At 45.1% G+C, this 14,297-nt stretch overlaps 1 protein-coding gene across 1 annotated transcript; it reads right to left on the minus strand.

Annotated features, from left to right (window-relative positions):
• Positions 1 to 9,969: 9,969 nt before the first annotated feature.
• On the minus strand, positions 9,970 to 13,671 carry ZNF770 (zinc finger protein 770). Its single transcript, XM_077919726.1, is given in 7 exon segments — positions 9,970 to 10,163; positions 10,166 to 10,285; positions 10,288 to 10,360; positions 11,487 to 11,522; positions 11,525 to 11,661; positions 11,773 to 12,042; positions 13,554 to 13,671. Coding segments are annotated over 7 exon segments (948 nt in total).
• Positions 13,672 to 14,297: the final 626 nt, after the last annotated feature.

Consider the following 14,297-nt stretch of genomic DNA (forward strand, 5'->3'; position numbering starts at 1 on the left):
CTACTTCCGCTTCCTTTACAGATTCCGTTCGCCTCTTCCCTTTCCTTTCAGGTTGAGAAGCTGGGGCACATAGAGATAGAAATGTTAGCATGACGTCCACTCCCTCGAGTGACTCCTTGAGGGTTCCATTCCATGCACACTTAGCAAGGAGGAAGTCCCATTACACTCAACGGGGTTTACTTCTGAGTGGACAGGCGCAGCGCTGCCCTGTGTTAAGGATCTGCGTTATACACTTGGAAAGGTTGGAAGCGCAAGGTGTCCGCGTGCAACCGAAGAGTTGAGAAGGGATTTATCTAATTTATTTTTTATTTTTGCTGCAAACAGAGTGGAGGGAGGTTTTGTTTTGTGTCTTGATTTCCGCTTTCGGAGGAGAAGTGGCCGCGTCAAAAACGAGGAAGAGGCTTGTTTTCAATAAGAGTGCAACCCTGATCTGGAAGCAAACCCGAATTAATTTAATTTAATGACAGCAGCGATCCTGCGCGCGGTTACCTGACAATAACTCACGTTTAACGTGAAGTTAGGGTGAAAGTTTCTGCTGTGACAAGAGTTACAGCGCAATCCATAACCTCTCTACTCAGAAGTAAGTCCCAGTGAATTTAGTGGGGCTTACTCCCAGGGAAGTGGGGTTAGGATTGCAGCTTTGTTAGGATAGCTTTCTTCGACTGCAGCCCACTTCCTCCGGTGCAAGAAGTGTTATCCACAGCTGACCAAAGTGTGCGCGCGTGCGCATGTATACACACATGCACACATTACTGTACACTGTTGGTATGACTTCTATACTGCTTTATGTAAACAGTAGACTGCTAAGAGCTGTAAGGTAGCTCGCTTCATCTGCATGACTTAAGCGCATCTTCATAACGTGTGTACGGTGTGGTATTGTGCGGCAGCTCCCAATGCCCTTAACTTCGCTCTACCAGCCCCATCCCCAAAAAATGTGGAGATCATCACAATAGGAGCTTTGAGCCACAGCGTGCAATGGCTTCAGCCTAAATGATTTAAACAGGAGTGCTCGCTGCTCCCCTCTGCTGGACGTTGGATGTAACAGCAATATTAGTACGGATTTTATTTCGTCAGCAAACTTTTTCAGCGGGGTCCACTGTCCCTCAGACCTTGTGGGAGGCAGGACTACATTTTTTGGGGGGGCGGGAATGAACGAATTCCTATGCCCCACAAATAACCCAGAGATGCATTTTAAATAAAAACACACAAATAACTCAGAGATGCATTTGAAATAAAAGGACACATTCTACTCATGTAAAAACACACTGATTCCGGCCAGATTGAGAAGGTGATTAGGCCAGATCCAGCCCCCGGGCCTTAGTTTGCCTACCCATGCTTTATTCAGTCATTACTGTATATAATTTCCTACTTTACATCCAGCACAGTATTTGCCAGTGCTTGTATATTGTAATGAACCCCCCCCCCCCATCATATGAACCTGCGGCAATGCTTGCAGGATATCTTTGGGACCAGGCCATATATGTCTGCTATCCCTGGAACTGGATTGTGTGGGATATAAGGCTCTATTTATTTATTTAAAATGTAATTAAACATATACAAAAAGAGCCCAACTGGAATACAGTATTATCTTTGCATAGTTGTTATTGACCATGACACCTTCAGGCAGCACTTAATCGTATGCTGGCATTCTCTTGTCAGGCTGGGACATTCCTTGACTCCACAAACATCTACTGCATTGGTAAACACTTCCTCTGCTTGCCTGGAATGTGATGGGAACATAGGAAATGACCTTATTTGGCCCCTTGCTACTGGCTCGGCTTGGTCAGGCAGAGGTCTTCCTCGTCACCTGCTAGTCCAATCCATTTTCAGAGATAGCAGACTTGTGGCCCTCCAGAGGCTGGATGCTTCCAGACAAGCTGCTTATTGTAAGGTTACCAGATTTTTTTCAATGAATCTGGGGACACTTTAATTAATTAATTATTTATCACACGTTCGGGATGTTGATGCTGCAGCGATGGCGGTGGCAGAGGAGCGGCCACCACCTTGACCTCAACCGCCATGTTTCCCCTTCCTTCGAGGCTTCTATCTCCTTTCTCCATGAGCCTGGGCAGCCCCTGAGTTGTTGGTTCTTCAGTGGTGGGGGTGGGGAAGCGATGCACGGTGGGTCAGGCATGGAAGGCAGAGAAGGAGAGCGCACACAAGCCCTGATAGGCAGCGTGAATCCTCCCTTCACAGCTGAGAGATCCCCGCCCCGCTCCTGCTTGCACGCAAGTAGGAGTTGGGAGGCTGCTCCGATAGGCAGCATGAAGCCTCCCTTCATAGCTTAGTTGCTGGGGTCAGGGAAGGTGGAAGCAGCCCAGAAGCTGCATCTTAGAGCCCCTGCACCACCATCATATGGGGACTTCCGAGCAGCTCCTGAAGCCAGCCAGAGCCAACTGCTCTGGGCTGCTGAGACTGCCACTGTTGCATTTCCCGGGGACATTAGAGGAAATCTGGGGACATTCCGGGGATGGAATTTGTCCGGGGACTTATTCGCAAATCCAACGGGGACGTCTGGTAACCCTAGCTTATTGAGCATTCCCTCTGATCTGTTTGCAGGAAGGTCTGATGGCACTGCATCACAGCAAGTGTAACCCCAGTGCATTTCCCCCATCACTTGCCTTATTGCAAAAAGTCCAATCCTTTGGGGAAATGGGTTTGTTGCACAAGGCCTCCCAATCAGCTATAACTGTGCAAATTGAATTTTGATGCCATGGGCTTGAATTCCACCCGAAAATTGCCATAGTCTGGAAGTACCCATCACTGGACAACCTTGCTCCCTGCATCGCCTCAGACCACTGGCCAATGCTGGCTTGGAGTTGGAGGCCAGCACAATCTGAAGGTCCCTGGTCCCTGTTTAACCAAAGATGCCTGGGACCCAACCTGGGATCTTTTGCATTTAGAGCATGTGCTCTACAGGCTGTTCTGTAACTTCCATTCTGATCAGAAAGGGTTTAAAGATGCTTGAGTTATCCAGACCAACCTTTTATGGTTCCCTTTCCTTCATATTCCAGAGGGAAATTAGTGGCAAGAAGAATAGCCACCCTGATCCCAATTTTGCAGGCAGCTGCCAGGATCTAGTCCTGCCAAGAACCATGGGAAATAATCTGTTTATTGTTGCATCAAACCAGCCAGTAGTCATGCACGAGTGCATCCACAACTCTGCATATGTTTGTGTTAAAGGATTGAAGGCCATTACCAAGTCAGTAATTCAAGTCTTTCCAATCCAGCTTGAGTATATTTTACCATTTATGACTCTGGAAATGCTCAACTGAAAGTTCCCACTGCAAGCCAAAAGGGCCTTAGGTAAAATAGACCAGGTATGTGGAAGTTGTCTATCTAACCAGAACATCAGCAGATCTTTTTCTTGATTGTAAAGACTGGATATGTCTGTTTTGTTTTCATTAGCAAACTATTATGCTAGTTGGCTCTGTTTCTTGGATTCAGCCTCCTCAGATGAATTGGATTTGTCGAATGTAATGGTGTGTATTTCTTTCTTTTTCTTTTTTTACATAGCAGAAGTTCCTTTCTTTGTTTATCTCATTAAACAGTAATGATTGGCTGTACATGATGCCTCAGTTTAGTAACAGATGCTTTCTGAAATATTCAGGACTTTAAAAGGAGCCTTCTGTGCTGTTCTGGTTTGTGTATAAATATTTATTCAGGACAACTTCTGAAAAATGTTCTACTGTCTATGTCTGTAAGTAAAATGCACAGTAAACTTTGTGGACGATTTATCTTGGACTAAGTAGGACTCTGCAGGCCATATTCTCAGGCGAACCAGCTACCTCATTTGAGCCCATGCTTATACGGTGGGCTGAGTGTCAAAGGTGGTTCCCGCACCATTTTTCTTCACACCATCCAAAGGACCTCCCAGCACATAGGTCCAATGTCCAAACTATATTCATAGAAGGGAAGCCAACATCCCACCCCTAACCAAGCCAGCACTCTATCTGGCATGTGAGAATTCTCCCCATAATACCATGCCAAGAGGAGCAAGACTGCTACCATGCTGTGGGAATAAAAAGGCAAAGTTCTACATGCACTTCCCCTGCTCCTTTCTTTACCTCAGGACTGGGGAAACATGTGGCTCTGCAGACATTGTCGGTCTCCCCATTCCCATCAGCCACCAACCGCCCAGGGATGATGGGGTCATAGTCCAAGCAACATCTTGAGGGCTCCAGGTTCCCCATCCCTAGAGGGAGCCATCCATTAATAGCAGGCTTCCTCAAACGTGGCCCTCCAGATGTTTTTGGTCAACAACTCCCATGATCCCCAGTTAGCAGGACCAAGGGTCAGGGATGATGGGACTGTAGTCTCAAAACATCTGGAGGGCCAAGTTTGAGGAAGCCTGATTAATAGGCTGAGGGCTGTATTTTGAATTTAAAATGTCCAGCTCAGATTAGGTTAATCTGCCAGCATGTTGCAAGTGGTCAACAGACTGACATGGAACAGTTACAAGCACACTAGTCCAAAGGTGGGCTACAGTTGGTGGAAGAACAGTGATGGCAGCTGCATAAACAAAGAAGAGGTGAGATTTAGGACTAAGATAATTCGGCTAAGCTTGAAAGCATATTGGAAGAGCTTGGGGAAGACTCGTACCCAGTGGTAACATGTAGGTCAGGATAGATGCACTAGTGTATCTGCACCACAATCTTTCAACATGGTTGGGCTGGCATCAGTGAAGGCTTGGATTTAGTTTTCAAAGTGAAACTAAAGACACACAAAGTTCAAAAACTACTCATTATAAAAGGAAATACAGTGGTACCTCCACTTACAGATGCTTCAGGTTACAGACTCCACTAACCCAGAAATAGTACCTCAGGTTAAGAACTTTGAGTCAGGATGAGAACAGAAATCGCATGGTGGTGGTGCCGCGGTGGCAGGAGGCCCCATTAGCTAAAGTGGTACCTCAGGTTAAGAACAGTTTCAGGTTAAGAACGGACCTCCAGAACGAATTAAGTTCTTAACCCAAGGTACCACTGTATAGAAGCTTCATTCAGCAGTAAAATATTTAACTCCAGTGAAGAAAATGTGATTTTTTGGGGGGGGGGGTTAAATATAAACCTTCTTTAATAATCCGAGATTAGGCAGATATGTGATGCAGAGGCGCTTGAAAACATTATGAAAAAATACTAATACATGTAAGTAAATTTTCAACAGGATTACCTAGGTATTTTTCTGACACCCATAAAAACATACTCATCTCTGGCTCATAGAAGTAAATTGGGGGTATGCTTTTGAGAGATTTGTTAAACTCAAAATTGAAATGATCTCTTGATGTTAACAGTAGGAAGGTTGCCACTAATCTGTAAATCCCAAGGAATAATAATTTGACTGATAGGCAGGAAACATCTCACTACAAATGCTGGAAGACCATAATTTGTAAATTGATGGTTCACTAATAATCCAGAATGAAAGGTTGATGTTTCATCAAGGGAGTTAATGACACATGTTCTCCTGGTAGCCAGGAACCCAACTTTAGCCTTTGGAATATGATGTTTCATCAGAGTTTGAGGATTTGAAGGCCCATCTTCAGTTTGACTGCAGAGAAAACCTAAATTGTGCAAGCTAGCAGAAACATCATTGGGATCCAGTTGTTCTCTATAGGATCCTGATGCAGAATTAGCACTGCTGCTAATTAGCCCAGGAATTTATTTGTCCCTTGTCGAGTTGCAGCTCGGCATTCAAAGAAAAGTCAGTCTCACACCTTATTAGGTTCCGAAATATGGCTGCTTTTAGGGCTAAAGCAGCACAGCTTTTATTGTGTGAAATCAGAAAGATACAAAGTACAAGGACCTTCGCACTAGACTTATGCGAGCATCAGGCCATGCCACATTAGCCAATCATATGGGACAGCACGAGCTGTTCACGCGCTGTTCATGCTCCAAGGATGCTTCTAGCTATGAGATCACCCTGTAACAATAAGAACTTTGCTCATGCTCTCATGTACAAGCAATCATTTTCCCACATATCCCCTTTTCTTGTTTATATTATTAGAGGAAAAGAGGGACCATTAGTCCAAATCGTACACTTCATTGCCTAAGCGTCTACACTTTGCAACATAAATTCCTCTTGTAACCCCTGTGGTGGGCCGTGGTCGGTACCACCATGCAGTGCATTGGGAAATCAAAGAGGGTATGCATTGAATGCAACAACACACCATAATGAAGCCAGCAATACATGCAATTACAATCAATAATATTTTTCTTAACCATAATCCATTAGGTAGCCAAGAAGACAACCACTCCCATGGATCAAAAACTTCAGGTGGATTCAAAGGATTATGGGCTATCATTTGTTCCATATGATCAATAGTAGCAGAGATATTGGTCGATTGATCAGTTATATACATGCAGCAATGAGAATAAATTAAGGCACAAATTCCACCTTTAGAAGCAAGGATCACATCTAAAGCATAATGATGTTGAAGAACTACATTTCTTATTTCTGATATTTCTTTGTTAATCATTTTTAAAGCCAAAATGGTGGAATTAAACAAATTTTCTGTCCAGTTTGCCAATTTATGCAAATCACGGTAATTCATGGCTGCACCTAAAGAAGGCAGAAGCGGTAACATTTAAAAAACAAAACAAAAAACAAGAAGATCCATTAAAATACTCATAGGTCCAATTATAATATGGATAATGACCTAAAAATTTTTTGCTATTGTGATTAAAATGAAAACAATACGGAGCTAATTCTACAAGCGATAGAGATACAGGAGGTAAACTTATGCGATTGTCTTTCATATTATTGCTAATCTTATATGAAGCATTTATAGGAATACCACCACCAAAACAAGCTCAAAACTTTTAGAAGCTTTTCAAAATCATTTTTCTCAGCAGCTAAAAGGCAGTAGCTAAGCATATACTGCTTGCTGTAACTAAAAAAAATTGCAACAAGGTAGAGAACAGAGCCCATTGTCTTCTCAGGCCTTGATAAAGAAACACACACAACCTGCCCTCTGTCCGGGAACCATGCCAAAGCACAAGAATGAAACAACTGGAACACACTGAAATCCCCTCACCCCCTCCCCTGCCAAGAGTCCACAATAGTCCCAAGACAGCTTTCTGTACATGCTCAGGGGAACACATCATAGGGCAGGACTCCTGAGGGGGGAGAAAAGAAGAAGAGATCTGGGGGATAAAATCCAAGCGATGCCGGTCCGGCGAGGGCATCCTTCAAAGCCAGGCTCAGTTCCCAAACAAGAGGCAGCAAAACTGTAACGATATTTGATGGTTGAAGTGGCTTCCCAGAAAAAAGGGGGGCCAATGCGGTGGAGATGAAGATGGTCTTTCAACGTGACAGGAAACACTACAACAGCTGTGGAAGGTGACTTTATCCAGGGCACATCAATATGGCGATGTCTCCAACTGCAGTGCAGGTTGAGATTAAGTGGGAGGTCCTCAGGAAATCAAGGGAGTTGGACCCTTCCACTGTGGATCTGGAAGCAACCTGTAAGACACTAAAGGACGCTGCAATATTTCTTCCTTCCAGAAATGAAGTTCAGCAGGCGTAAAATTCTTTTTGCCAAATAACCAGGGTGACCAATCTAAGATGTGCTTCAGAAAATTGACAAGTCCTGGCCTGTATCAAAGATGGGGCACTTTGTGCTGGAGTGACATTGCTGTGCGGTAGATCTGCACTGCGCACGAAAATAGTCCACTTTGCCACATCCAAAGCAGGTTTTATCCTTTGCAGGATTCTGGGACACGGTGGAAGACAAAGCTGTGGCTAGCAGGCAAGCTTTATGTGTCTCAGTGTCAAACGCAAGCTGGCGGACAATCAGTTCTTGGGCTGCTACGTCCTGAACTTGCCGCTTAAGAGTGTCATACAAGCGATCAACAAATTGTCCATAGGGCTTTGTAGGGCCCTGTCTGATGCTGCCACCGCGCTCATTCTTGTCATCAGGAACAGAGGACAGGGCTTCTTGGGCGGCAGCAGTAGTAGCTGTCCAATACATGGAATCAAGGGCCAACTGTTGGGCAATAGTAAGAAAATTGCCTTCGCCATGTAAGCCATCAAGAACATCAGTTTGGTTCAGCATAACAGGGGCTGGGGGTGCAGGGCCATTGTCCTTGACAGAAGAATACAGTTCCTTTATGAATCTCAAATCAAACTGTTCGTGCCGGGCTGGGCCTCCCTCCGGGGTGGCAGGAGCAATCACAGGAAAAAGATTAGGAGTTGTAGAATCAAAAGCTAGCAACGGAGCAGCGGCACGGAGAGATTCTTGGAGAGGAGTAGTAGAAGCAGTGCCAAATGCCTTGGGCGGAGGAGGTGGAAGAGCGGGGGGTGCTGCAGAATTTGAAGAATGCAGGGGAGAGACAGGAGTAGGCGAAGGGAGAATGTCCGGCGGTTTAGGAGGTAGGTTTGAGGCAGGCAAAGCGGGAGCTGGGAGGGCGGGCGAAGAAGCTGTTTCAGCAGCCAGAAGAATGTTTGAAGGAGTTAAGCATGACATAGCTTTGTAGACGTTACCCCAGGCATGCAAAACCTTGACATCAATCTGAGGATGATTTTGAAAGAAGTGTCCAATTTTTTTCCAATCATCTAACTCCCAATTTCCGTCCTGGGGAAACCAGGGACAGTGAGTGTCCAGGGCTTTTATAAGGGACTTAAGGTCAGCTTTCCGAACAGTAAGGTTGTTACTGGCCAAAAGGAATTTAAGGTCTTTAAAAAAATTTTTCTGTGGTGCAGAGAGAGACTTTCCCATGATTGCAAGAGTTGCAAAAAGAGCAGGGAGCACTTACCAGGGATCCTCGGAAGGATGAATGGCGCCTGAAGCCCTTGCCGGGCGAGGTAAGTGCTGATAAGTCCGTAACGTAGTCCAGAATCACATTCACACGGGAGCTCTCACCGGGGATCCACTACGTGGATGAACGACGCGTCTGCAGCCCTGCCGGGCGAGGTGAGGCTGAACGTTGCAAAACAGCATGAAGTCCGAAAGAAATCACACGGGAGCACTCACCAGGGATCCACTACGTGGATGAACGACGTGTTGGTGAGTGCTGAATAATGAGAAGCAACGTGAAATCCGAAGTCAGTCACACGGGGCACCAATTGTCGAGTTGCAGCTCGGCATCCAGGGAAAAATCAGTCTCACACCTTATTAGGTTCCGAAATATGGCTGCTTTTAGGGCTAAAGCAGCACAGCTTTTATTGTGTGAAATCAGAAAGATACAAAGTACAAGGACCTTCGCACTAGACTTATGCGAGCATCAGGCCATGCCACATTAGCCAATCATATGGGACAGCACGAGCTGTTCACGCGCTGTTCATGCTCCAAGGATGCTTCTAGCTATGAGATCACCCTGTAACAATAAGAACTTTGCTCATGCTCTCATGTACAAGCAATCATTTTCCCACAGTCCCTACCAATGTACCAGTCACTAGCCATAGAACAGCTTGACCTTTCTCTAACCATCAAGCCAATTCAGCCTCTTCTCCTCTCCTGGCATAGTAAATGATATGTTTCATTCCACAGCTACATCCATCATTGAAGAATGCACAATTGTATAAGGAACTAATTTTGTACAATTACATTTCCAAGAATTGTTTGACTCTCTGACATATCTGAATTGTTGTTGTCTTCTTCCTTCTTCTTCTTCTTCTTCTTCTTCTTCTTCTTCTTCTTCTAGATAAAGTGATGCCTTCTCAAGTAAGAGACTTGCCTGAATATTTTGTCAGAAACAACATTCAAAATGATTCTGCTTGGCAGACTTTAATGGCGTATTTCAAGTTTAAAGGGTGCTTTAAATGTCTTAAATGGTATTAAAGCCTCTTTAACTTTTCGGCTTCGCTGGTTTATCTTGGACTTCACTGGTGGAGAAATCATCACTAGCATTTTGCTTCCTTTCCAACCCTTTATTATGCAAATAGAATTAAGTTATCTTTGCTATCAGAGTCCATCCACAAAGTTCTGTCTCCAATTTGATTTCAGTTACATGGTTTGACTGTGACTCTCAAAAGTTAGAGGACCAAGGAGGATGTCTGAAAATAAGCTGAAGATTCAAATTCAATCTCCCAGGCAAGCAAATTCAAATTTTCACAGCTTCTACCTAGGCTCTTTTCAGTGTGGGTGAGCTGATGTCTTTTAAAATGGGCCGACTGTCTAAATGCCTTTCTGTAACGAGTACAGCCAAAGGGCTTCTCTCCTGTGTGCGATAATGTCTTTGAAGCTTGGAAGAAGGAGGAAAGGTTTTTCCACATCTGTCGCATTGGCATACTTTATGTCTATTATGTATATTTTTACTGAATGCTAAAAGAGTGCATTGAAGTGCTTCTGGTTATCAAAGAAACTATCATCTCATGAGCCACAAAGTGAGTCATCTTTATAATTCATAGAATCATCCATGGTGGACTTTCACAGCATACCTTTCTGATTAATTTCTAAATAATGGGTTTCTTGAGGGTCTTGCTAGGATAATGCCAGAGCAAACATCTTTTCCTTTGGATTGTTCTTGCAAATGTCCAAGCTTCCTGGGTCCAGAACTCTGCTTGCTTGATGGAGCCAAATTGTGACTTCTAAAGTGCTGCATTTCCCCATTTTTTTCTTGTATGAAAAGGGAAACTCGGAGACATTTTCTCCACCATGTTTGAGTTTCCTCAAAGGCTGTTTTCTTCTTAATGTGGGCTTCGCAGTGGTAAAGCCACTCACCTGCTGTTGATACTTGTGAGTTCTTAGAGTCAAAGCTATGGTTTTCCTAGTAGTGATGTATGGAAGTGAGAGCTGGACCATAAAGAAGGCTGATTGCCGAAGAATTGATGAATTATGGTCTGGAGGAGACTCTTGAGAGTCCCATGGACTGCAAGAAGATCAAACCTATCCATTCTTAAGGAAATCAGGCCTGAGTGCTCACTGGAAGGACAGATCCCGAAGCTCTAGTACTTTGGCCACCTCATGAGAAGAGAAGACTCCCTGGAAAAGACCCTGATGTTGGGAAAGATGGAGGGCACAAGGAGAAGGGGACGACAGAGGACGAGATGGTTGGACAGTGTTCTCAAAGCTACCAGCAAACTGCGGGAGGCAGTAGAAGACAGGAGAGCCTGGCGTGCTCTGGTCCCTGGGGTCAAGAAGAGTCGGACATGACTAAACAACTAAACAACAACAACAACAATACTTCCTTCACATTTGTGCAAACTGCACATCTGTCCTGTTTCAGAACGTTGTTTGCACTCAGAGCACTGCTACGACATAAATGCAGTGATGACGACCCAGTTGGTCTCCCTAATGGATGTCATATGGAGTAACAGTTTCAATACATTTCTGTGCACTTTCCAATGCTGACTGTAGCATTTGGCTCCTAAGACTCTCTCTCCAGTACAGTACCCAGAGTAATGTTCGGAGCATAAAACTGTTTGTGCTCCAGAAGTTTGTTCTGGGGTTTAAAACCCTGATGACAAAGAGAACATTCAGAAGTATTCTCTTCATTGGGTTTCATCTCTTGATATTTTCTGGTGTGTCAACTGGCAAAAAGATTTAACACATACTTAAATGGCTTTTGGGCAGTGTGGATGTGCAATAGTGTGGATGTCTATTCAGCTTAGATGGCGCATGAACTATATCGCCGAGAGTCTCACACATATGCATGCTCATCCCCTTTCTGGCATCATGCAGATAATCAGATCTGGTGCGCAGATGCTGCACACCCTTCTCTTTCTCTGTAAAATGTTTTGGGCAAAGAGAACATCCCATGACCCAAGTCTCTTTTGTCTCTTGCTTGGCACTCTTTGATCTTTCAGCTTGCTCAGCCTCACCCTAGATGTTCTCACTGTGAAGCTGTTGATGTCTTTGGAGTGCAATTAAATGTTTGAAGTTTTTGTGACAAATGTTACACTTGAAAGGGGCCTTATGGGTGAGCCAATGTCTCTCCAGATGGACAAACTGCCTGTAAGTTTTGCAACTAGCATGACATTCCTATGGCTTTGGGCCAGTGTCTATAAGATAACACCTAGATAGTTTGGATAACGTTTCAAACTGTTTGTAGCAGATGTCACATATATATATGGCCTTCCCCCAGATATTTGGCTGGTTTTTACACCCTGGTGAAATTTTAGCATTTTGTACATCAAGCTATATGATTCATATTTTGTCAAAATCTTTGGCAAAAATAAAGCCTTTCAGCTGGAACCACCAACACTCCACCGGGTCTTTCTAAACAGTGCAAAGAAAATGTTTTAAATATATGCTTTGTTTTCTTTAAAATTGTGACATGTTAGTCTGCCACAGGGGTGGAAAGACAGAAAAAACAATGCCTTTTTTCTGCGCCCTCTCCCTGGTATTTGCTGTAACATGAGCAGAAATAAGACAGCTTATGGCAGGACCCATGAATAAAATGACCTGTGGTTTTGTGAGATGCTATCCCGCGATGGGACGCGGGTGGCGCTGTGGGTAAAACCTCAGTGTCTAGGACTTGCTGATCGTATGGTCGGCGGTTCGAATCCCCACGGCGGGGTGAGCTCCCATCATTCGGTCCCAGCTCCTGCCCACCTAGCAGTTCGAAAGCACTCTTAAGTGCAAGTAAATAAATAGGGACCGCTTTATAGTGGGAAGGTAAACGGCGTTTCCGTGTGCTGCGCTGGTGCTGGCTCGCCAGCTGCAGCTTCGTCACGCTGGCCACGTGACCCGGAAGTGTCTTCAGACGGCGCCGGCTCACGGCCTCTAGAGCGAGATGAGCACGCAACCCTAGAGTCGGACACGACTGGCCCGTACGGGCAGGGGTACCTTTACCTTTATCCCGCGACGGGGTGAGCTCCCGTTGCTCGGTCCCAGCTCCTGCCAACCTAGCAGTTCGAAAGCACAAAGTCCAAGTAGATAAATAGGTACCGCTCCGGCGGGAAGGTAAAAGGTGTTTCCGTGCGCTGCTCTGGTTTGCCAGAAGCGGCTTAGTCCTGCTGGCCACATGACCCGGAAGCTGTACGCCGGCTCCCTCGGCCAATAAAGCAAGATGAGCACCGCAATCCCAGAGTCGGCCACGACTGGACCTAATGGTCAGGGGGCCCGTTCCCTTTTTACCAGTGTTATGGGTGCTTTGAATTATAACCATGTTAACTGATGTTTCGTATGACTTTTTCCTTTATAGTATAATGCATTTATATTTGTATTTTTAAATGTAAGTCGCTGGGAGACCTTCTTAAGCAACAAGCTACTAACAAGCCCAATAAATAACAACAACAACAACAAAAATTGTTTCATGTACCTTTGCAGATGCACCAAATATGTGGTTTTTTTAACCTGCTGGCCCCAAAACTGGAAAAGGCAACAAATTGTTCCTTCAGCTCTCTTCCCGTTGTGAAACCCACATATCCAAGTGCCCATTTCTAGATGTGTATGCAGCAGTGCGCATGCAGAAAAGCAAGGAAACACATAAAGCTTCTACACTCCACTCCTAGAAAGAGAAGGAAGCACCAGTCACATGCTTACTGGACTAGTCTTTCCTTCTGCACCAAAGGCCCCAGGCCCTACGGGAAGCAGAACATGGTCTCTTCCAGGGCGCTGCTTCATTGTGCGCTTGTGCAGTACAAGCCTGCCCATGCGCCTCAGCACTTCCTACTGCAAGGCTCAGTCTTGTGGAGCTTGGTGCGTGTTTCGTCAGAGAGAAAGTCCTCCCTTCCCTGTTTCAGTGCAGCTTGCTCCCAAGGCAGACGGTGTTGGTAGGACTTGTCTACCATATCGGCTTTCAAAGGCAGCTTAATGCAAGTGTTCTTGGACTCCTATCAGCCTGTGGACAATGGTCAGGGATTGTGGAAGTTGTACTCCAGGAACATCTAATCCAGAACTACAAATAATCCAGAATGTGGCAGCTAGACTGGTGACTGGGAGTGGCCGCTGAGGACATATAACACCGGTCCTGAAAGACTTACATTGGCTCCCACTACATTTCTGAGCACAATTCAAAGTGTTGGTGCTGACCTTTAAAGCCCTAAATGACCCAGTATACCTGAAGGAGCATCTCCACCCCCATCGCTCAGATGAGGTCCAGCTCCGAGGGCCTTCTGGCAGTTCCCACACTGCGAGAAGTGAAGCTACAGGGAACCAGGCCTTCTCGGTAGTGCCTTCTCGGTAGTGGCGCCCGCCCTGTGGAATGCCCTCTCATCAGATGTCAAGGAAAGAAACAACTATCTGACTTTTAGAAGACATCTGAAGGCAACCCTGTTTAGGGAAGTTTTTAATGTTTGATGTTTATTGTGCTTTTAATATTCTGTTGGGAGCCGTCCAGAGTGGCTGGGGAAACCCAGCCAGATGGGCAGGGTAATAATAATAATAATAATAATAATAATAATAATAATAATAATAA

This window comes from Podarcis muralis, chromosome 1 (assembly GCF_964188315.1).
Source record: "Podarcis muralis chromosome 1, rPodMur119.hap1.1, whole genome shotgun sequence".
Taxonomy (NCBI): Eukaryota; Metazoa; Chordata; class Lepidosauria; order Squamata; family Lacertidae; genus Podarcis; species Podarcis muralis.